The sequence below is a fragment of the Emericellopsis cladophorae genome (genome assembly GCF_022114955.1).
Source record: "Emericellopsis cladophorae strain MUM 19.33 chromosome Unknown NODE_22_length_311439_cov_122_237611, whole genome shotgun sequence".
NCBI lineage: Eukaryota > Fungi > Ascomycota > Sordariomycetes > Hypocreales > Bionectriaceae > Emericellopsis > Emericellopsis cladophorae.
In genome coordinates, this window is record NW_026250947.1 from 279,070 (window position 1) to 300,553 (window position 21,484).

The 21,484-nt window shown below is 56.4% G+C and overlaps 6 protein-coding genes across 6 annotated transcripts; 2 read left to right on the top strand and 4 right to left on the bottom strand.

Annotated features, from left to right (window-relative positions):
- Positions 1-73: 73 nt before the first annotated feature.
- Positions 74-5,442, bottom strand: J7T54_002322 (Vacuolar protein-sorting protein-like protein; the record flags this gene model as incomplete). The annotated part of the gene is made up of 9 exons (XM_051506503.1): positions 74-1,156; positions 1,208-1,555; positions 1,600-1,688; positions 2,291-2,400; positions 2,616-2,651; positions 2,723-3,435; positions 3,485-4,630; positions 4,680-5,109; positions 5,165-5,442. The coding sequence occupies 9 exons, from the start codon at positions 5,440-5,442 to the stop codon at positions 74-76; spliced, it is 4,233 nt and encodes a 1,410-aa protein (XP_051362285.1).
- Positions 5,443-6,849: 1,407 nt separating this feature from the next.
- Positions 6,850-9,586, bottom strand: J7T54_002323 (Phospholipase D1-like protein; the record flags this gene model as incomplete). Its single annotated transcript, XM_051506504.1, has 4 exons — positions 6,850-7,064; positions 7,114-9,310; positions 9,367-9,394; positions 9,474-9,586. The coding sequence occupies 4 exons, from the start codon at positions 9,584-9,586 to the stop codon at positions 6,850-6,852; spliced, it is 2,553 nt and encodes an 850-aa protein (XP_051362286.1).
- Positions 9,587-10,731: 1,145 nt separating this feature from the next.
- Positions 10,732-11,538, top strand: J7T54_002324 (Glycolipid transfer protein (GLTP); the record flags this gene model as incomplete). The annotated part of the gene is made up of 4 exons (XM_051506505.1): positions 10,732-10,879; positions 10,938-10,996; positions 11,060-11,178; positions 11,244-11,538. The coding sequence occupies 4 exons, from the start codon at positions 10,732-10,734 to the stop codon at positions 11,536-11,538; spliced, it is 621 nt and encodes a 206-aa protein (XP_051362287.1).
- Positions 11,539-11,855: 317 nt separating this feature from the next.
- Positions 11,856-12,998, bottom strand: J7T54_002325 (Arylacetamide deacetylase-like protein; the record flags this gene model as incomplete). Its single annotated transcript, XM_051506506.1, has 1 exon — positions 11,856-12,998. The coding sequence occupies one exon, from the start codon at positions 12,996-12,998 to the stop codon at positions 11,856-11,858; it is 1,143 nt and encodes a 380-aa protein (XP_051362288.1).
- A 2,408-nt stretch (positions 12,999-15,406) lies between these two features.
- Positions 15,407-18,271, top strand: J7T54_002326 (Aspartate--tRNA ligase; the record flags this gene model as incomplete). Its single annotated transcript, XM_051506508.1, has 1 exon — positions 15,407-18,271. The coding sequence occupies one exon, from the start codon at positions 15,407-15,409 to the stop codon at positions 18,269-18,271; it is 2,865 nt and encodes a 954-aa protein (XP_051362289.1).
- A 906-nt stretch (positions 18,272-19,177) lies between these two features.
- On the bottom strand, positions 19,178-21,075 carry J7T54_002327 (putative RING finger protein-like protein; the record flags this gene model as incomplete). The annotated part of the gene is made up of 3 exons (XM_051506509.1): positions 19,178-20,231; positions 20,283-20,872; positions 20,926-21,075. 3 exons carry the CDS (start codon positions 21,073-21,075, stop codon positions 19,178-19,180), a joined length of 1,794 nt encoding a protein of 597 aa, XP_051362290.1.
- Between the last annotated feature and the right edge of the window lie 409 nt (positions 21,076-21,484).

Genomic DNA, 21,484 nt, shown 5'->3' on the forward strand with positions numbered 1-21,484 from the left:
CATGGACTATGAGCATTGCAATGGCGTCTATCAAACATGATGAAATACATACAGGCCGCAACCTGAGCTTCGTTTACAGCTTGGCCTTGACAGGCGGTCCCTTTGGCCGCTGGGCCGGCACCGCCAGGGGATCGTACACCGCCCCTGACAGATGATCGACAGGTGTCGTTGCGTGAACACTCAACGCCCTGGTATCGAGCAGCCCGGGATGCAGCTCGGAGACCTTTGTGCACCCAATCAGACGCATGTTCATCTCCATCTCGTCCTTGAGCAGCTGAATCGCCCTGTCGACGCCAGGCTGTCCGTACGCGCTCATGGCGTACAGGAAGGGCCGGCCTATGCCCACGCCGGTGGCACCAAGGCACAAACACTTGATGATATCTGTGGCGCGCCTGATGCCGCCGTCGACAAAGATCTCAATCTTGTTCTCCAAGCCCCTCTCGCGCAGGACGGGCATCGTCTCGGCGAGGATCTCGACAGCCGACCGGGCAAAGTCGAGTTGCCGACCACCGTGGTTCGACAGCACGACACCCTGCACGCCGGCCTCCACGGCCTTGAGCACGTCTTCCACGCGCTGCACGCCCTTGAGAATGATGGGCATCTTGGTGACGCTCTGGAACCAGGGAATGTCCTTCCAGCTGAGACTCGGGTCGATGAAGGAGGAGATGGCGCGCGCCGCGCCTTGCGACGTGTCCGTCGTCGAGCCACTCTGCACGTTGCTGCCGGGATCGGTAAACTTGGAGCGCATGTCCTTCTCCCTACGTCCGAGCTGCGGCGCGTCGACGGTGATGAAGAGGCCCTTGCATCCCCTCTTCTCGGCGTGCTGTATGATCTTCTTGGTGATCTCGCGGTCCTTGTTGACGTAGAGCTGCAGCCACTGCACCTGGTCGCCCTGCCGCGCGTCGACAATCTCGTCAAACGAGCAGGATGCGAGGGTCGGGATCATCTGGATGACCTCGTGCTTGTGCGCGGCGCGGGTGAGGATGACCTCGCCCTCTGGGTTGCCCAGCTTGCCGAGGGCCGTGGCGGTGATGTAGATGGGGATGCTGCATGGCGTGCCGAGCATCTTGGTGCTGAAGTCTACCTTTTCCACGTCGACGAGGACCTGTGGGCGGAACCAGATGCGGTGAAAGGCAGAGTGATTCTCGCGCATCGTCTGGGACAAGCATTAGCAGGTACAGGGAGAAGACATCACAGATATACTCACAATTTCATCATCGGCCGCACTCGAGTAGTACCCCCACGCCGTCCTCTTCATGACCCTCCTCGCGACGGCCTCAAAGTCGTGCAGGTTGTAGCACTGCTCGAGGAGCGGCTTCTGCGCAACGCGCTGCTGTCTTTCCACCTCGTCGGGGTCTTCCTCCATGACCTCCTTGGCGACTGTGTCCATGTTGACGGGGCCGAGGTGCTTGGACTTGTCGAGATACTTGTCCAGCGTATCCGGGGGATGGATTGGGTCATACTCCTCGGTGGCATCCTTGCCGGCGTATTTGAGGATGATCTTGGAGCCGCCAGGGTGCTCTGGCAAAAAGTCCGTCACATCGTATGCTTTGCCCTGTTTGCTCATCAGTCTCTGTCTGTCTCGGCCATTGGGCTCACGAGAGGCATCTGTGTTACATGCACGATCACCCAGCACGACTTTGCGTCGTTGTGCTTGGCGACGTCGTTCCCTGAGAGCGTCATGATCCCTTTCGTCCGGGTTCAGCGTCAGTCCGGTATCGCTGTCTTGTCTAGTGCTGTATCGATAGTGTGTCTGGGAATTCCAGAGCGACAGTCTTGTCTACCACCCAAGAATTGGTCGGTGAGGTCGAAACAAAGGTGCCTGGCCGGAGGTCAGGTTCAAATCAGAGCTGAGCTTCTCGGGTACTATCCGTCGGCATCCGTCGAAATCGCCTTCTCAATGATGATGCTCCGATGCAGCTAGGCTCAATCCCCGCAAGGCGCTACGGCATCACAGCGCCCCAACCTCCCTCTCCGCCGCTTTATCTCCTTGCCCCATACAATGTGTGGCCTTCATCGACATTGGAGGAACGTGATTGGACACAAAATCGAGAAGCCCCCGAGCCTCGGGAATTCGGCCGTCGGGTCAACGGATGACGAGCAAATCGCAGCTTGCGAATTTGTCAAGGTGCAGGACAACTACCCTGTACCCACACGTTTCTTTACTCTCACCAACTATCAACGTTCAAAAGCTTCGTATGGACGCTCTCATTGAAACATGTAATGCCTCCCCATTCTACATCAAATACCTAAGATTTGTGTCTACTTCCATGCATTGAGTCCCGCCCACGGATCAGGGGCCTGTTGCTGCGCTGACTGCGGGTGAGCGCTGCCAGGATGCGCGCTTTGTGGATGCGCACTCTGCGGCCCATGGCCATAGCCTTGCTGCCCCGGTTGGGACTGACCGTAATGTACTGTCTGCTGCGGACCTAGAGGTGGAGGTCCAGGAGGCGGCGGAGGCGGGACGAAGCCTGGAGGAACGTATCCGCCCTGGGTCTGTTGCGGCGTCTGCGGTACACCGTACGTGCTGAAGCTCTGATGAGCTTGGTGATGCGGCTGGCCAAATGATGTCTGATGAGGCGGCGGCGAGGCTGGACCACGCATTGCCTGCATACCGAAAGATGTCTGGTTCGGGGGAGGTGATGTTGGACCTGGCGTGCGTCCGTATTGACTTGGGTTATAGCTCGCTTGCCCATATGTACTAGAAGGCGGCTGTCCGTACGTTTGTGGCGGCGGGCTTGTGTATCCCTGGTACGCTTGCTGAGGAGGCTGGTTGGGTGGTGGTGATGTGGGCATCTGGTACTGTCCTTGATACGTTGACTGCCCATATCTTGGGGCCTGCCCTGACTGGAACAGAGCTGGCGGCGTCGGCCTCTGGCGTTGTTGCTGTCCAGGTTGCGGCGGCAGTTGTGGTGGGGTTCGGGACTGGTCGCCCATCGACATACGCTCCATCAGGCCTCGCATTCTCTCCTGCTCAAGCTCCGCCTGCGCTGATTTGTTTGAAGCCTGCGACTGCTCAATCTGGTTGAGAAGCTGTGCACCCTCCGACCTCCTGTTGTTGACAAACGACTCCACGTTCTTCTCGAGACTCTCCACAGTCTCCTTCATCTCATTGTACCAGTTCTTGGCGCTGTATAGCCCCGACGTCAGGTCAAGGAATTCTTGGTACGCCCGCTTGTAACGGTTGATCACTGTCGACCTCTGCTTCTGGATCGCCTCGTACTTGCTCTGCTCGGAACGAACACGCTCATCCTGCAGCAGGGCGTTGAATGTGGCCGTCAGTTCCTTCATGAGCGCCGACTGTTTGTGGTTCGCCTGCAAGAGTCGGTTCTGGTGTGGCCGGAACTTCTCGAGCTCCTGTTGGAACAATTGGTTCTCGTAGTTTGACATTTTCTTGTTGAGAATAAGGATTTGCGAGATATCGTCGTGATGAACCTAATTTGTCAGTCTCGAGTCCTTGATGTGGCGTAGCTCACAAACATACCTTGTCTTTGAGGTCCTTCAATACCTGATTGCGCTCGCGCTTGACGAGATTGAGCTTCTTCAGAGTGTCCTCTACCTTGGCGATTTGGTCCACTACGCTTGTACCCTCCTCTTCGAAATCATCATCAAGCAAGTTGGGCTGGATGCCGCCCGGGCTGCTAGCTTGGGCGCCCCGTACTTGCGCGACTGCCCTCTGGAACAGCCCGTCCACCTCGCCGTCTTGCGCCGCCCGACGCATCTCCTCAAAATCGGCCTCATTCTGGCGCAGCTTGGCCTCGAGCTGGCCGTCGCTGCGCAGAGCCTCTTCTAAGGCCTGCCTGTAGCTTCGAATGTCGCCCCGAAGAGTTGTTGTGAGCGCAGAGCTGGGCTGCTGCGTCCATTCACTCTCGTGTTTGGATCGCATCTTCTCGCACACACTCTCCTCCATGTCGAGCTGTTTGGAGCATCTGTCTAATGTACTCACGATCCGTTCTTTGTTAGTTCGGAGCGATTCGAAGATGGTGCTGGGGTTCTCGTGCGTCGCAACATCATCGCACCACTGCCGAAAGTCCTCGTCTGGGAGGATATCCTGATCGAAGCCGCCCTTAAGAACCTGCAATGCGCCGGGGAGACGCAGGTAGTCCAGACTGGCCGCCATTTCCCCGTTTGCTGTGTCAACCTTTTCGGTCTCGGCCCGTATGAGCTTGGCCTTCTCCTCATCGTACAGACTGGCGGACTCGGTGACAGCCATGGGCACAATCTTCGAGAAGAGATCGGGCCCGGTGATCCTGCTGATATCTTGACCTGCGTATAGCTCAGAGACGGGGATCGGCTTCGCAGCCGGGAGCTTGGCAATAGCTTCAAGAGTCGCCTCCGCAGGGACTGTATGGTGATAGATATAGTCGTTGTCCTTTGACGCTTCTGCTAGCCGCTCTTGAACGGTTGAAAAATGTCTGCTCGCTATGTTCTGGAGCTGCCCGGCGGTGTCTGCGCTGAGATTCGAGTTGGGCGACGGCACGCTGGGGAACGTCTTCGCAAGCTTGTTGGCCTCTTTCGCCAAGTAGTCAGCGACTTGGAAGCGAGACACTGACACACCATAGTGGCCAGCCTCGTCGTCTGCAACGCCCTGATAGTATTGCGCCATCGATAGCAAGAGGTTCATTTTGACCTGCGATTGTCAGTACTACGCAAGTATATTTTCTTTCAATTTCACGCACCTGTATGAACATTAACCAAACTTTCTCGAAAATGCCCTTGTTGACGTTCTCCTGGGCTCCTTCTAGAGCTTGGGTATATAGATATCCCGCTTGCGCCGCAAGTTTCGCTAGCAAGCCCACCTTCTTCTTGTCGGCGACTTGTTTCTCCAGGAAGATTTCCTGCGCTTGGGCCAGCATGATATTGATCAATGCTTTTACTGTGTCGCGGCTCAAATCGTTTGATGGGGCGTGGAGAAAGTTCTCGTTGATATAAGTGAACATGCCGGCCGAAGCTTGTAAGGAATGGTAGGCGGTCTTGAGCGACGACTCGTCCGACCGATTTTGAAATGCAGCATGGCATGACAGAACCGCAGAGATGTTGAATATGATGGATGCCTTTTCGAAGGCCAGCGAGTATTGAGATGTCGGTTTGTGTGTAAAAGCATCGAACCTAGCGCTGGTCAGAAAAGCAATGCACGCAGAATGACCGCAAAGGAGGGCCTTACCACGTGAAGGAGATCTTGATATGATTCTCATCCACGGGAAACCGCAGATCCAGGAGCTCTAATTGTCCATAATATCGATAGAGCATGTCCCGCCCAGAGGTACTCTCCTTGCTAGCACCGCGCATGTCTTGCCTCAGGCGGTTCAAGGTGGCACACTCCTCGGCATATCTCTCCGGGTCGTCTCCGTAGGTGTTGCTTATATAGGACTTGAGAGGAGCGACCCAATCAATCTCGTTGGTTGCCTTGAGAGGCACCGAAAGCATGGGTGACTGCGCCATCTCGGGCAGTTGCCTGTCTGTCAACAACGGCGAGGCTGGAAGCTATCGGTCACTTCTCCAAAGCAGCGCCGGCTAGGTGCAGGTGCAGCTACTGTCGATGATGGAGGGGTTGCTCGTGCGCGCCGCGCGCAGGAAGAGGGCTCGGGAGGTCGCCGTCTATGCGACCTGGACGACGCGCTGCGGAGCGTGGGGTGCGACGGAAACGTTGAGGAGGGGGATGGCTGGTCCGGCGCAGGTACGCGACAACAAGGCTCTGGGTGGCGCCGTGACAGAGCCTTGTAAAGTCGATGATCACCTGTTAAGGGTCTGCAAAGGGTGAAGTTAGATCAGTAAATGAGGATGCTTTCCCTGACTACTACTTACAGATGCTACCTTGGTCACCGCTGGTCGAGGCCTCGACTCCTCGAGCCTGAATGTGTCGGATAGGGTCGAAGCGGGGTGCTGCAGTGCTGTAGGCTGTAACGAGCGATGAGGCAGGAGCTTCCAGACGCTCAGGCCAGACAGGGGATGGAGATGACGTAGTCCCGGCGGTTAGGCTGCAATGCTGAGTCGGGTACCTATTATAAGGCAAGCGGGAATCGAAGAATTGAAGTGAAGCGTCCAACTTGTTAATTATGGCTTCAAGTTGGTAGCCGCGACTGATATTAAATGACTGCTCCAAGCTGTTGTCAACTTGCCTGGCAACATGCATTGGTGGGCGCAGGCGCCGGCTATTAGTGGCGGCCACAGCGCTACTGTAGTCTAGGGTACGGTACTTGATCTGCTATCTACAGCACGCATCATCGCATGGCAGGTGCCCAGTGTTGAGTTTCTGACAAGCGACTGGAGTCGAGGTTCTTCAATTACGAATATGGCACTGGAAAGAACCGAGAAGATAACATCGTGAGATGGATCACTCCAAACCACGGAAGGGTCGTATAGATGCTCATACCTCCTCTCGGCTTGGACAAAAGGGCTAATTACACGTCCAGCATGGCAAGGTCCTCACAACCTTACTGCACGTTCACGGTTTGGCGCGAGTACGCAAACGCTGCCCGCAATCAAAAACCGCACACGAGGGTGCGCCATCGTCTCTTCAAATGCGTATTATCGCAACACCAAGACGGAGCTTATGCAGGTGACATCTACTCACCCCTTGCGGGTGGCCATCTAGACGCCCCCATTGGCCGACCCGCGTTCACGAGGCTCATCACGACTCCTCGTGTACGGGATTACATTGGTTCTCGAGATTTCATTGCTTGCCGCGCGGGGGACGGTCCGGCACGCACGCGAGTCGGGTTTCTCAACAGAATCATTGTTTTGTTCAACACTAGGCAAGAAGAAGAAAAAAGGCCTGTAACGACCCTCACCCGGTAGGGAAACGCCTCCAACGCCTTCATCATCACTCGTCATTCCCACCCCATCTCATCAGGTAAAGATACTCTCCGTGAGTGTGTTGACCTGCAGACCCCTTTCAGCCATCTCGGCATCCTGGAGGAATTCGAGCGGGAACCAGACCAAATGCCCCTTGATCTGGCTCAGCTTCTCGCGCACGTCCTGTGGTGGGATGAACTGGTCAAAGATGTGACCTGACTTGACGCCACGGGGCGGCAGGTATCGGTCATAGTCCTCGAATGTTTTGACTACGTAGCCTGTTAGCAAATGATCTCACCGATGTGCGGCGCAACATACTGTGGTCATCAGGGTCGGAGTGGAATAGGTGACGGAACAGCATGGTGTTCTTGTCGGCCTGCTCAGTCCACATTTTCCAGAGATCCTCGCCGAGAGGATCCTCGACAAACTTGTAGCTCTCCACGTCGTCGTGAATATTGTTCTCCGGGTTCACCGTGGGCGGGAGGGCGTTGATATCGTCATTAGCATCCAGATCCTGCGGTGGGAGCATGCCCAGGTGCTCACGCCACAGGTATCGGCGCAGCGTTGCTGCATGGTAGCCTGCCTCGTACTGCACGCCATCCATGACGCTGGTGATGGTCCGCGTGTCTTCCATGACAATGCTGAGCTCGCTGTCGTGATAGCCAAGCTGACTGCGGTCGTTCAGGTTGCTGGAACCGCAAATGACAATGCGATCGTCTGCAATCAGGAGCTTGCTGTGAATGTACAGCTCCTCCTGTACGTAGTTCTCGACTTCCGACTCGGGCTTCTTCTCGTCCCAAGGCTCGTCCAGGATAGTCCCTTCCACATTCATGGCGTAATGCGCGACAGAGGTGTTCGTGGTAACGGGACCCTCGGGCCTTGCAGATTCGAACTTGTCCTTGGCCGCTATGGCCTCCTTAATGGACTTGTCTTCCATCCCCTTCTCCTGTGTCTTCACGCCCCCCATGTGCTCGTCGCGCTCTTTGTCTGCAGCATCGATCGTACCGTGGATACCTGCGGCCATAATCTCTTCAGCCTCAGCACGCTGAACCTGCTGGTAGCTGATGCCTGTCTTCTTTTCCGTTTCCTCGAGCTGCGGTGTTTTGTTCAGGCGATCATAGGAACGGAGGTTGAAGAAGAAAATGTACTGGGTTGGGTCAACATCCTGGGCCTTGATCTTCTCAAAGACGGAGTGTTCGCCACGGCAGATGGACTTGTACTGGTAGTCCATAATCGCACGCGTGCCGGCTGCTGCGTCGTCACGGAGATCGCCGGCAAAGCCCGGGATGGCCGGGATAAGAATGATGATTCTGAACTTGCGTTCTTCTTGGGCTGCGCGGAGTACGGCGTCGACGATGGCGGCACCAATGGTGTTCGTAATGGGCGTCTGCTCGTCGCCTGTGGCCGTGATGAAGAATTGATTTTCAATGTAGACAAAGTGTTGCGCTTTGCGAATCGTCTCGGCATATGCATTCTGGATAGAGTGATCCGTCAGGATGCCACTGGACCAATCCGCACTGGAGCGCACCAGCTGTGCTTTGACGGTGCCCCTGTTGTCCAAGTTCTTCGAGCTCAGGGGCGTGAGGGGATGCTGTACGTAGTCTCCGACAGGATGCTTGGGACGCTGGACGCCGATGAGGTCTTCGTCCTCTCCCTGGCGGCCCTCGAGCACTATCCAGTCGTATCTCTCATCACGCTTGTACTTGTCACGCTTGACAAAGTTCCATCGCAAGACAAAGTGCTCGGCAATATCGTATACGCAAGGCCCGATGACACCCATGGAAACGTCGTGCCACGGCATGCGACCATACTCGGCCTTGCTCAGCTCATTCTGTTGCCAATCCTCGACCTTTTGGAAGTCCATGACACGGTTATTGTTAAAGTCTTGCCCAGGCCATATCTCGTTGACGACGCCCTCGGGGTGCACGTCCGCCAGGGGGTGTTGGTTGGCGTCCCATCGCCCGAAACACAGATCAAGTCCGCCAATGAAGGCCATTGCGAAGTCAATGATGATAAACTTCTCATGATGCGCCCAGTACATTGTGGAATCCGCGGCATTCTCGAACGGGTTGTGGTCCGGGTGTCGCAGGATCCTAATGTTGCCATGCCCAGGCGTGCCCTCGGGACACAGCGCCTGTAGCGCATGTTTGGTGTGGAGGGAGTTGCAGGTCAGGGCCGCCTCGACCTCCTTGTAGACAATGACAAAGATCTTGACGCCCTCCTCGGCCTTTCTCTTGAGGACATGGTCCAGGCGGTACTCCTGCTTGTGATAAGGAGGGCGACGCAGGAAGAGCTCGGGCGACAGCCACCAGTCTTCAATGTAGATGATCTCCTTTGCCTGCTCCAGAGCCACCGAGACCGCCCAGAAGTAATCGCGGCCGTCGACGTACCACTTGATCAGATTTCCCTCACGCTCGGGAAAGTAGGATTCAAAGCGATGCGATTCGCAGATTTCCGAGCGCTTCTCGTCGCACCGCTGCTCGTGCTCCTCATCGTGACGATGATTCGCGTTGAACTGCACAACAGTGAGTCAAGTGTACTGCGACCATGCTCTCCGTGTGTTCTTCTTACCAGGTTTGCGAGCTTGCCGATCTGATTTCTGGATGAGAGGATTTCATGTCAGCGTATTCACTCACACAAGACTCATAGAGCAAGGGCTATCCGTGGGCATTGCGTACCGCTTGTGGTGTAGACTGATCTTGGCTTCGTGAAGCTTGGTGCCCTGCAGCTTCTCTTTCAAGCCATGCAGAAAGCTATGGCTTTCTCCATCCTCTTCTTTGTGATTTGCCATGGTGTATAGCTTGTGCTGGCTGGGCCAACACGCTCGCGCAAGTCGCAGTAAGGAACTAGGGGTATCTCGCAGCTGATGGTACCAGCTGTATCGCTCGCAAGGAAGACAGGAATGTCAGCAACAGATCTGGCAAATGATAATCTGAAGAATTGGACCCGGACCGTCCGTTACACCATCACCAGGTCCAAAAATGACATTTGACTTGAGTGGGCAAAGCTTGGGTCGTGCTGTGAGAAGATGTCATCGGCAAAGGCTAAAGGGGGGGGAGGGCTAGCACCTAATAAGCTGAAGCGCATGGGCATGGCCCCAAACGAGAACAGCTGATCACGCAAATTAATAACAGCCAAGCTTCTTCATGGCATATTGTTCCGTAGAGAGGCATGGGTTCTTCTTGCTAAGATGCCCTAATTAGGACGTCCACTGCGTGGTGGGGTCGGCTTCCGAGCTGCCCAGCTTTCTTAAACTTGCTCTCGGCTACGTATCGTGACGAGGGCCGCGTAATAGATTCAACGATGAACGGTACCGTATGCGAGCGAGTCCCCCGCCATGCATGCATGAATGTGATTAGCTCGACGAATCCAATCTTCCAGTTATGAGTGAGTACTTTAAATGAATGCATCGGGCTATCTTCTTAGGATGAAAGGACTGCCACTAATGACGTCAGTTCATGGAGCGGATCGTTGAACCTCAACCGAACTGAATATTGGAGGACGGCAGCGTGGCTCTCGCGGTGGAGAACCCGTGTCTCTGTCCGTGTATTTGTCCGAGACGCGTGGGAATTGTTCATCTCACCACCTGGCGGGTTCAATTAGTTCATCAGAGACAAGTAGCGCGAGCAACATTTCAAGTCCTCACAAGCATCAGGTACCGTAAGGTGGACCCAAGACATAACCCCTCTATCGCTCAGGCGACCCCTCTTCCCCTCAATGGCCGTGGCCGTGCTGTGTAAGGGCGTTGAGGCTTGAGCCAGTAATTAGCCACCGCGACGGGGCGACCACTACATACGTATCAGGCGTCTAAGTGGGCTGAGCTAGTACCAGGGAGTCAGTTCCAGCCAGAGCTTCACTGAACCCTGACCGCCATCTTTGCTTTTCCTCCCCAAATCGCCATCCAGAGCATCCATCGCAAAGCCAATTCATCTCAAAATGTCTGCTCCTGTCATCCCTCCAGACGGCACCATCGTCCAGACCTTCAAACGGTCGTTTGTCGACGTCCCCATTGACGCCGACAAGGACAATGCGATCGCCACGACCGAGTTCCTCGACGCTGCCGAGTCCCTGACCACAATCTTTGGTGCGAACACCCATCGGGACACGTTTCTGACACTTGGGGAAACTGACTGCTGCACCAGATGTTCTCGGCGGCGTTGCCTTCTCTCCCGTCAAAAGTGACCTGAACGGCAACATCAAGGTTCGCTGGCCCACCAACCCCGATGATTTTCTCTCCCTTTCAGAGCTGACAAGCACCCCACAGAAGCTCCGCGACCGCCAGCTCGCTGCCCCTGCCGATTCGACCACAATCCAGGATCTGGTCAGGAACGAGCTCGCCACGAAGAAGCACACGGCCACCGAGGGTCTGCTCTGGCTTGTCCGGTTCGTTCCACGAGTTCCCCTCTAGCGGTCAAGCCTCCCGACTTGACTAACAATTTGTGCTGCAGTGGCCTCGAATTCACCTGCATCGGTCTGTCCTCCAACATCGCCAAGGAATCCGAGGAACTTGCCGACTCGTTCCGCGCCGCCTACGGAAGCACGCTCAAGCCCCACCACAGCTTCATGGTCAAGCCCATCTTCAGCGCGGCCATGAGTGCGACCCCCTACCGCCAGACCTTCTACGCAAAGCTGGGTAACGACCAGGAGAAGGTCAAGGTCGAAATGCGGGCGTACTTGATGGCGTTGGAGAAGGTGGTTGGCATCCTCAAGGGCTTCCTTGATAGCAAGGATGCCAAGTGGTAGTAGTGGTCGACCTTTGTTGGATGACAAGATACGACTTACCAGACCAGATACAACACACGAAATTCATCTCTATTTCACATGCGCACAAACAAAGATATCATTTTATTGACGTGATGTTCATTGTAATTGTTCTCTAGCATCACAAAGTGTCGCGCGTCCCGCGCACCCCCCCAAGACCACCACGCCACCTTGACCGGCGCGCTTTAAATAGACTACGTATACGAGGTAGTAGATGCCAAAAACGCCGATGGGAAAGTCTAGCGCAATGACATGGCATCTGACCGGTCTCCGCGTGGTGGGTCCTGAGGGGTCTGTCCCTATCGTGCGGTTCTGGACCTGAATGACGCCAGGTATGACGGTCGTTTGAGGATAGGCCGCTTCGTCTTCATCGACTTCATCGATTCCGAGTCGGTTTCCCGCTTGGTCCCGAGCCAGGAGGCGATAGCGCTGATCGCTTCGCCATATTCCACGTGAACGCTCTCCTTTGGTGTCATGGGCGGCGGGTTGTCCCAGCCATGTTGCTCGCCTTCGACAAGACGGAATGTGAATTGTTTGTCGAGTGCGCTCAGTCTCCTGGCGAAAGCGTTCCCTTCGGCTAACAACATGTCGTATTCGCAGACGACGAGGTGCACCGGTGGTATATCCTTGAGCTGCGAATCGGGCATGAGGCCTGGCGACAACCGAGGATCGGTCCGCTTCTCGCGAGGCAGAGGCGGATACACATACGAGGCATCGATGAGATCTGTCAGCCCCTTCGGTAGAGTCAGATCTGGGCGAGCGCACGTCTGGCGCTTCATCGGCCTCGTAATGGTCCAATCGAGAACTGGGTAGAACATGACGAGGCCAGCCAGTTTGGGTGGCTTGGACGGTAGTTCGTACCCAAAGCGATCAGGATCGTGCAGACAGAGCCACGACGCCAGTGTGTTGGTGGCACCTGCGGAGAAGCCCGACAGGATGATTTTGCAGGGGTCAATGCCGAACTCGTCAGCTCGCTGTGTAATCTGGCAGATTGCGTCCATGCAGTCTTCTACCGGCGTGGGGAACGGGTGGGAGGGCGCCAGACGATAGTTGACGGTGAAAACCACAGCGTCAACGTCCGTCATCAAACCGGCGGCCCAACGAGCATCATCTGTTCCCTGCCCCAGAATCCATCCTCCTCCATGGAAATTGATCACGGCAGGGCGGCCTCCCGTGCTCACCTTGGGCGGCTCCCAAACCTCGACTTTGATCTTCTCGCGACCCTTGTGCATGGAGATTGTCGAATCGAGGTAGACTTCGCGTGTCGGCGCGGGGGCAGTTGGTTCGGTGCGGTTGGCGATTCTGAAGCCGACGTTGGCGGCATATCGAATGACCTGCGCTCGGGCGTTCAGGTACCAGCGCGAGCTGGATTCGAGGGGATTCACATAGCCAGGTGGCTCCGGTTGTGTCGGGTTGGCATCGGAGGGTGGTTCCAGCTCCATGCGCAGGGAGACCCGGGGGGCTGTGAGGGTGCTCTGTCGGAGTTGATCACTCGCCTTGAGCGGAGTCCCAGAGGCGGCGATGCTGTATCCGGAGCGTGGACGGCTAATTAATTATACAGTAACACGGGAAAGAAGAACAAGACGCAGACTTGGAGTCGCACGTAAGCCGTTCAGGGGCTGCCGCTCAACATGTACACCGCGTGAATACCCTGGTTGATATGGAGAAATGAATACGATGGGCGAATGAGGGCTGGTCTGGACAGTTTCCAGGGCGATAAGGAGCCAAGAGAAAAGGTGTAGTCGAACGATTGGCTGGCTGGTGAGGTGTGAAAAATGCGGCTGTCTATAAAGATCGTCAGTAGTCTTGTAAAGGTGTCACGCCATCATCGACGACGACGGGAGGAGTTAAGTAGGTGAGATTAGCCAGATGGGTGGTGGGGGGAGATCTGGTCCTGGACCTCTGGATTCCAGGCAGCTTGCTGCTCCATCTCCAGTCGCTCACGTGGAATTGGGGACTTGTGCCTGGCGGCGCCGTCACTGTCACCAACCACCCACTAGGCAGTGCACAAATTCGACTGGGGGCTAGTACAGTTTCAATATCTCCCTACATCCACGGGCAGACAGACTAATGGACTCCGTTCCTTCAGGTACTGGGCGTGGAAGACATCTCGAACGATTACTGTACGGCTAGCGGGTAGCGCTGTGTGCCTACGACGGGACTGGGGCCGGGATTGGGAGGCCGCTAGAGCCCCAAGCCCGGCAAGCTATGACGTCTGCTAGACGGCAATCGAGCATCGAACTCCATCGAGCCATCGACAACTGCAAGTCCCCCACTGACGTCAGCCATGGCCCTTCAGCAGGTTGCCAAGGACAGAGCCGTTTACGCACCAGTGTTTGACAGTTTTAGACACCGATGTCAAATGAGCCGCAGTTCTTGTGGTTGTCGCGGACCGGAAGCTCCGGTAGCTAAGGCAAGGAAAGCATCAGGAACAGGGTGGTCGTTCGGTTCGTACGTAGTTGGTGCAATTGGCGACGCAGGGGAAGCGGCGGTCAAGCCACAGTAACAGGACTGCCTGCCCATTTTCCCTGCTACTAGCAGCCACACTCGGAGGGCTGAGGAATGAACGCTGCGCCGCGAGCCAGTCGATCGTTCGGGTTCCCTGCTATCAAGGGCGTCCTGGTGACGAGAAAACCCGCAGCGAAACACGGTGTGTGATTTTCAATCATGATGGCCTTGGAACTGGTTGTCGTACGCGTTCGGCCAGCTCGACACGGCCCCTGAACATGTACTACGTAAGTACATGGCTGGAGAGAGGCTCGCGAGGTTTCCGACGGGATGGAATGCCTGCCCACTTTCATGTCCACGTCCATCATCGTCGGAGAGGACGGGAGAGGCACAATTCCAGTATTGCTAGTCATGTGCACGGCCTTTTGACCACTGAAAAATGAAATTCTCAGTGCCGTTCCGTCCGTTCTACGGCATTAGTAGGTACTTTCCGATACTTCGATGAAGGACTACCAGGCAATCCGAGCGGTCCCGCAGCTAGCGCGCCCAGCAGGTTCCGGCGGTTCCAGTCCGGGATGTGCCACTATGCCAGTCATTCGCCAATACCATGCGATGCCACGCCAGACCCTGTCCTGACGACTGGACCTAACCTCAGACCTCAACCCATTCCTTGCCCTGGAGGCTGAAGTCTCCCGGTCCAACTTTACGTTATAACCCCCCAGCGCGCCAGTTCTTCTTCGTGGTCGTTCTTTGCAAAGTCTTCCCTCCCATGTTTTCAGCTTGTCTTGTTCTCCTGATTACGACGCACAACTCCAGTCGTCCAAAGCCCGCATAAATTTCCGGCGCAGGCACATCCGAGTAAGTTGACAGCGGCTGTGATTACGTGACCTGCCCCTCGTACGTCACAATTCGGCGTAAGTCAAGCGAAAAAGTACTTCGCAAGTACTTTGCGGACACGCCGTTAGCACCAGCGCTTACGATGGCAATCCTTGTGATAATGCCGGACCTTTGCTCCAGAAACCCGCCCTGTCCCGTCTCTTCCATTCCATTCTCTTATCATCAAGCATCCATTCATCCTGGGACAGCTCCAATCTCTCGCGCATGGCTGGCTCCGTCGCCCGCCACATGCGACTTTTCTCAAGGGTATCCGCTGACCCCTCCCCGTGTACAGACAGCCGGTTCAAGCGGCACTGAGCAAGCATTGCAGCACTAATACAACAATTTCTACTCTTGTCACCTCGTCACAACACTCATCATTGTCGTCACTTGCTTTCGACTCGACTTCTCGGTCTCCTGCCTAGACCTGGCAAAGCCCAACTCTCACTGACACCTTCACAACCGTCCCTCAACCCGCGTCAGCCGAACGACCAACGTCCGTCCTGATCTCCCACTCAGACTCACAATGGCCGGCGGAAGCGGTCTCGCTGCTGTCGCCGAGGCTCTTGGGGTCCGTCGCAAGGACAAATCCAGCAAGAGCCTCAAGGATGATGCTGCTCAGCAGGACCACCATCCGGCCGTCTCGAGCCAACCCGAGATGGGTGATCTGACCAAGCACAACAAGCCAAGCGATGCCGCCAGCACGAACGCGGCTTCGCCCGTCACGACCGCGACAGAGACGCCACACAGCAACATCAGCAACCCGCTGGACACCTCGTCCACGCCGACACCAACCAATTTCGGTCCCCTCAACCCTACCGAGGCCACCAACAGCACCCCAACCCTCTCCTCGGCCATTCCGGAGCATCGCAAGCTCCTGGCCAAGATGAACGACAGCGGCGTCGAGCTGCCCAAGAACTCTACCAGGTCCAGTGTCGACATCATGTCCGCTAGATCCTCCATGGACAAGGGCCCCGGCATGAACTCGTCCGTCGGCAGGAACTCGTCCGTCGACAGGAACTCGTCCATCGACAGGAGCAGGCGCTCCATGGACAGCGGGCGCAGCGACATGGCAATCCACCCTGGTGAGCTTAACACGATCGCTCAGCTGGATCGGTTCCCTATCGGCACCGAGGTCGACTTCCGCGCCCGTATCCACGCGCAGAGACCCATGTCGAAGCTCCTCGACTTCCTGCTCCTCCGCGATCAGACACACTCAGTGCAAGGTGTCCTCTCACGGGAGGACCCTGAGATGATCAAATGGGTCAAACAACTACACCCCGAGTCTCTGGTCCAGATCCATGGTACTCTCAAGGAACCTCCTGAGCCTATCCGCTCCGCCTCCCACGCCGGTGTCGAAGTGGACATCCAGTCCATCCATCTCGTGAACCCGGCCGGCAATGCTCCCTTTAGCAACTACAAGCCTCCCGAGACCCTTCGCAACCGTATGAATGCTCGTATTCTGGATCTCCGTCACCCTTCCAACCAGGTCCTCTTCCGGGTTCGATCCATTGTCACGCGCAAGTTCCGCGAGACCCTCGAGGACAAGGGCTTCGTCGAGATCAACACCCCCAAGCTGCAACCAGCGGCCACCGAGAGCGGCGCTGCTGTTTTCAAGGTAAACTACTTTGGCCGCCAAGCGTTCCTGGCTCAGTCGCCCCAACTGGCGAAGCAGATGGCCATCTCCGCCGACTTCCGCCGCGTCTTCGAGATCGGCCCCGTGTTCCGTGCGGAGAACTCAAACACCCATCGTCACTTGACCGAGTACACCGGTCTCGACATTGAGATGGCCATTGAGAAAGACTACCACGAGGTCGTCTGGGTCATCGACGACTTCCTCAAGTCGGTCTTCGAGGCGGTCTACTCGCTGCCCGAGATTGAGATCCTCCAGTCTCGCTGGCCCAGCAAGGAATTCAAGTGGCTCGATGAAACTCTGATCCTCGACTTCCGCGACGGTCTTCAGATGCTTCGCGACGATGGTCGCGACGTGGCGGACGAGGACTTGTCCACCCCTGATGAGATGCGCCTTGGCGAGTTGGTCCGCGAAAAGTACGGCACCGACTACTATGTACTGGACAAGTTCCCAGCAAACGCCCGTCCCTTTTACACGCACCGCGACCCCGAGGACCGCGACTGGACCCGTTCATTTGACATTTTCATTCGTGGCCAGGAGATCTGCTCCGGCGGCCAGCGTATTCACGATCTCCAGCAGCTTCGCACGAATATGCTCGCCAGTGGCATGTCCGAAGATGGCATGGAGGACTACCTGCTTGCCTTTGAGCTTGGCGCACCCCCCCATGCTGGTGCCGGTCTCGGTCTGGAGCGCATTGTGGCCTGGATGCTCGAGCTGGGCGATGTGCGTTACGCGTCGCTCTTCCACCGCGATCCCAAATCACTTCCGGAGCGGACACCGGGTCTGCCGCACCCCGAGGCGGACACCACGAAGCCGCACCCCAACGACACGATGCCGGAGCTGGAAAAGCTCATCGCCAACTACGGTGATGCTTCCAACACTTCGTGGCTCGATGATCGATTCGAGCTCTGGCGTCACCCCACCGGCGCCGCTGTGGGCTACGTCAAGCAGGACAAGTTCATTATGATCACTGGCGACCCGCTCTGCGACAAGAAGCAGTACGCGGAAATTTGCCAGGGATTTGTCAAATTTGTCACTGGCGAGCTCAAGCTCACGCCTGTCTGGATGCTCGTGTCGTATGACGTACAGCACATCCTCGCCTCCGAGCTCGGCTGGCGCACGCTTTCGTGCACCGAGGAGCAGCGCGTCGACACAGGCAAGCACAAGTCCACGGCGGGTCCCAAGGCCCGCCGCGTCGAGCGCGAGGGTGTCAAGATCCACGAAGTCAAGCCCGACGCCGATTTTATCAAGCGTGCCGAGCCCGCCATCGAGGAGTGGAAGAGCGCCCGCAACAACAAGGGCAAGCAGGTGCACTTGACCGAGGTCCGTCCGTGGGTCGACACAACCCATCGTCGGTACTTTGCCGCAGAGAAGGACGGCAAGGTCCTCTCCATGGTCGTCCTGGCCCAGCTCGCCCCCCGTCACGGCTGGCAGGTCAAGTGGGCGCTCGACTTTCCCAACTCGGTCAACGGAGCCATTGAGGTCCTCGTCGAGTACGCCTTGTCCAGCGTCACGGGCAAGGTCACCTTTGGCGTCGGCGTGTCCGAGAAGCTCACCCCCGGCGAGCACCTGCACGGCATCCGCGCACGCTTCCTGGCCAGCACGTACAACTCCATCGTCGACAGCCTCGGCCTCCGCAAAAAGGCCGACTTCCGGTCCAAATTTGGTACGCTCGGCGAGGAGGTGTACATTTGCTACCCCAAGCACGGCGTGGGTCTGCGCGACCTGCAGCAGATCATCAAGTTCTTCCAGGACTAGAGTTACGAACAAAGACGCTCCCACCCCCATGGGGGGCCCCCCTTCTCTTCTACGCGCGAGCGTAATCACGACGACGACACGGCCGCCTCAGTACCTAACCCCAACACATATACGCCCTTGGCATTTGCGCGTGTAAAGATACCTCTTTCTTATTGTCCTTTTCCCTTCTTACATGGTTCATACAAGCCTTGTTGCTTATCGGCAAGATTTTTGCTTCCTCTGGAGTGCTTGCACATGCCGAGCTCTCTGATGATGCTGGGTTTGTGGGCCTTTTCTAAAATATGAATGGTGGTGATGATGATACACCTTTTTCGTTAGCTATACGCTTGGCGGGTCAACAATAATAGACGCATGATTCGAGTATTTTCCCGTCCCGTTTCCCTTGGCAGCCTATGTCTCTCGCATCACACAGCCTCATTTAGTCTTGCGGTATCAGCAAACACGTAATAAGAGTAAGTGGCATTCCGAGTATCTTAATTCTATTCTTCGTTCTTTGCAAGACAGTCCATGGTCCTTCAAAGAAAATATGCCATATTGTTCTGTTCATGATTTTATTTTAGGTGGACTGACTGCCTGGTCCATCATCCCCTACGCACACACGCTATATGGAGAAAGGCCGTTTCCCGCTTCCGTCGCTATCTGATTGCTGATAAAATGTTCATGGTACGCTCGTGAGACTCGCGTCGGGTTGCAACCCCCGACGTGATGACAATGCCATCATCAGCTAGAAAGAAAAAAGGCTCCCTGTGGTAGAAATATGAGCAGACGGGCCAGCCAGTAAGGGGTGATAGTGAAGGGAGAATAGCTGCCGTCCGAGACGCCAGATTTTTTTAATGATGTGTGTTGTGAAGCTGATCGGCTTGTGGCCTTTGCATGTTCGTTCCACGCGCGAAAGGCCTCTCGTTCCTACGACTGCCTTGCATCACGGGAGGGCCCGTTCCCACCGAGACGGCCGCGGATCCAGCTCAATGGTCCGCCGCTGCCGCCGTCGCCACCAGAACGACTAGACTGTGAGGCTGACTCTTCATCAGCTGTTACCCAGTTGCCGTTGCCGCGCGACGGACTCCTCTGCCTAATACGAGACGACGACGTGGGGAATGCACGGGGGCTGGTCGGGGACATGGAATTGCGTCTTTGCATGGATGACGTGTCGAAGCTGAGGCTAGTTGAAGAGCCTTCGTCTCGGTCACGGTCTCGCTGCGCAGTCTGTCTTGCCGATATACTCCTCATGGCCTCGTTGAGACGACTCTGACTTTGGCTTGGAGGCCGAGCACTAGGACTGGGTATGGGAGACTGGCCCGACGCATGGTCAGACGGTGTGCCTACGTTGCTGCTGGATGGACCGCCGCCGCCTAACCAGCTGAGGTAGGTCCTCACCCCGGCGTTTGGCGTTTGGGAACTGGAACCAGGCTCGTTGAACGATGTGTTGGCCGATCGACTACCGGTATTGTTGTCGTTGCTTCCACCAGCTCCAGACTCGCGCTTCTCGATAGGCGTGCGGCAAATGGGGCAGGTGTTGTGCTCCTTGAGCCACATCACGACGCATTTCTCATGGAACCAATGCTTGCAGGGTAGAAACAGCGCCATGTCGCCCTCGACAAGTTCATCGATGCAGATGGAGCATTCCGTCTTTGTTTCCTGGGCCAGCATCTCCTTGCTGACTGGTCTGCGATCCAACTTGGCCAGCGCCTCATCTGTAGCCGGTGGAGCCGCATTGGAGCTCGAGTTGTTCTCCATGAGATTGGATATGATTCTGTCCAAAGCTTCCTGTGAGTATACAGCATCTCCAACCGCGGCGTTAGCCGGGTCAATGAGGGCAATCATCCTTTGCAGGCTGGCGATAAAGTCACCGGGCCCAGGCCCCATGGCAGGGCCTCTTCCTCCGATGTTTGAGTCGGAGTCCTGGTTTTGCTGGGCCTCACGGGGCGGCCCCATATTCTCCAATATGTTGTTGAAATGTCTAGTGCCGTCAGCAAGGATTCGTTAAGATGAGATCAAGAGTCACACATACTGTTGGAAGCCTTGATCACCCCACATTCCATCGTCTCCGGTACGCGGATTGCCTGTTCTCGTAAAAATAGTAAAGCTGGCGGTGCCGCCGCCTTCACCGATATTGCTGACGACACGGTGAACTGTCGCGTGTGGGCCCAGATTCGACGAGGCGAAGCGGTGCTGTTGACGATGGACATGGTGGTGATGATGGTGGTGGTGGTGCGGATGATGGTGGTGGTGCGGATGGTGGGCATGGCCTTGATCCGAATCGGCGTTCTGACCATCGCCAGCGTTGTCGGACATGGCTTCGTCCAGATTTCCATTGTGACCATGCACGTGAGGCATGCGACCGCCGCCGCCAAAGCCGCTGATCATGTCCAAGAAGCGGTTGAGCACCGGCTCTATCTCTGGATCGTGATGTTGGCCTGGCTGCCCAGTTCGGGTATTGCGATGGTAGTGAAAACCGTCTTGACCCTGCAAGTGCTCCTCGATATCCGCCTCGTCGGGGTCGGAGTCGTAGGCACCCTGCCGCTGCTGGGATCGGTCAGGCGGAGGCGACGATGGCGGAGGGTTGTTTGAAGGCTCACGAGGGTCGTTCTCGGGACTAACCTATGTGCATGGTTAGATTCTGGTACATGGCATGCCCGCTGGCAATAACTCACAATTTCGATAATGTCCCCCTCGCACTGCGGACAGATCAAGCCATGCTGGTCGCGGTACCACTCGTTGGAGCAAGCGTGACAGAACACCACCTCTCTGTCGCCCGTGGCATCCAGACGGCCGCGCGACTGGCCATCACCGCGAGAAGCCATATGCCGAGCTTGGTCCTGCTGTGGCTGACCCTGCTGATATGCTGCAAGTGCGCTCAAGCCGAATCCAACAGCGAGGCCCGCGATGCGAAATGCTCGGGCAGCCACAGTGGGCAGTTCTCCCAGGTGCCTCGACTGGTCTGTGGGACCGACGAGGCAATGCAACAAAAGGAACGCTGATTGGATACAGATAGTCGTGGCTGGGATGTCTGAGGAAACGAGTTCGAGGCCAGTCGCACGGATCGCGCCTGCTGCTCGTCGTGGTCGTAGGGCCAAATGATAAGCGGTGTTCCGCTGGTCGGGTCGCTTACTGCGTCCGAAATGCTGCTTCGTATCGTACGGGGTTGCAGGCAGTTTATAAGGTAGCCAAGGCACTTAGCCAGCCAGTCGCACAGTAGAGGGAGGTCCAGTA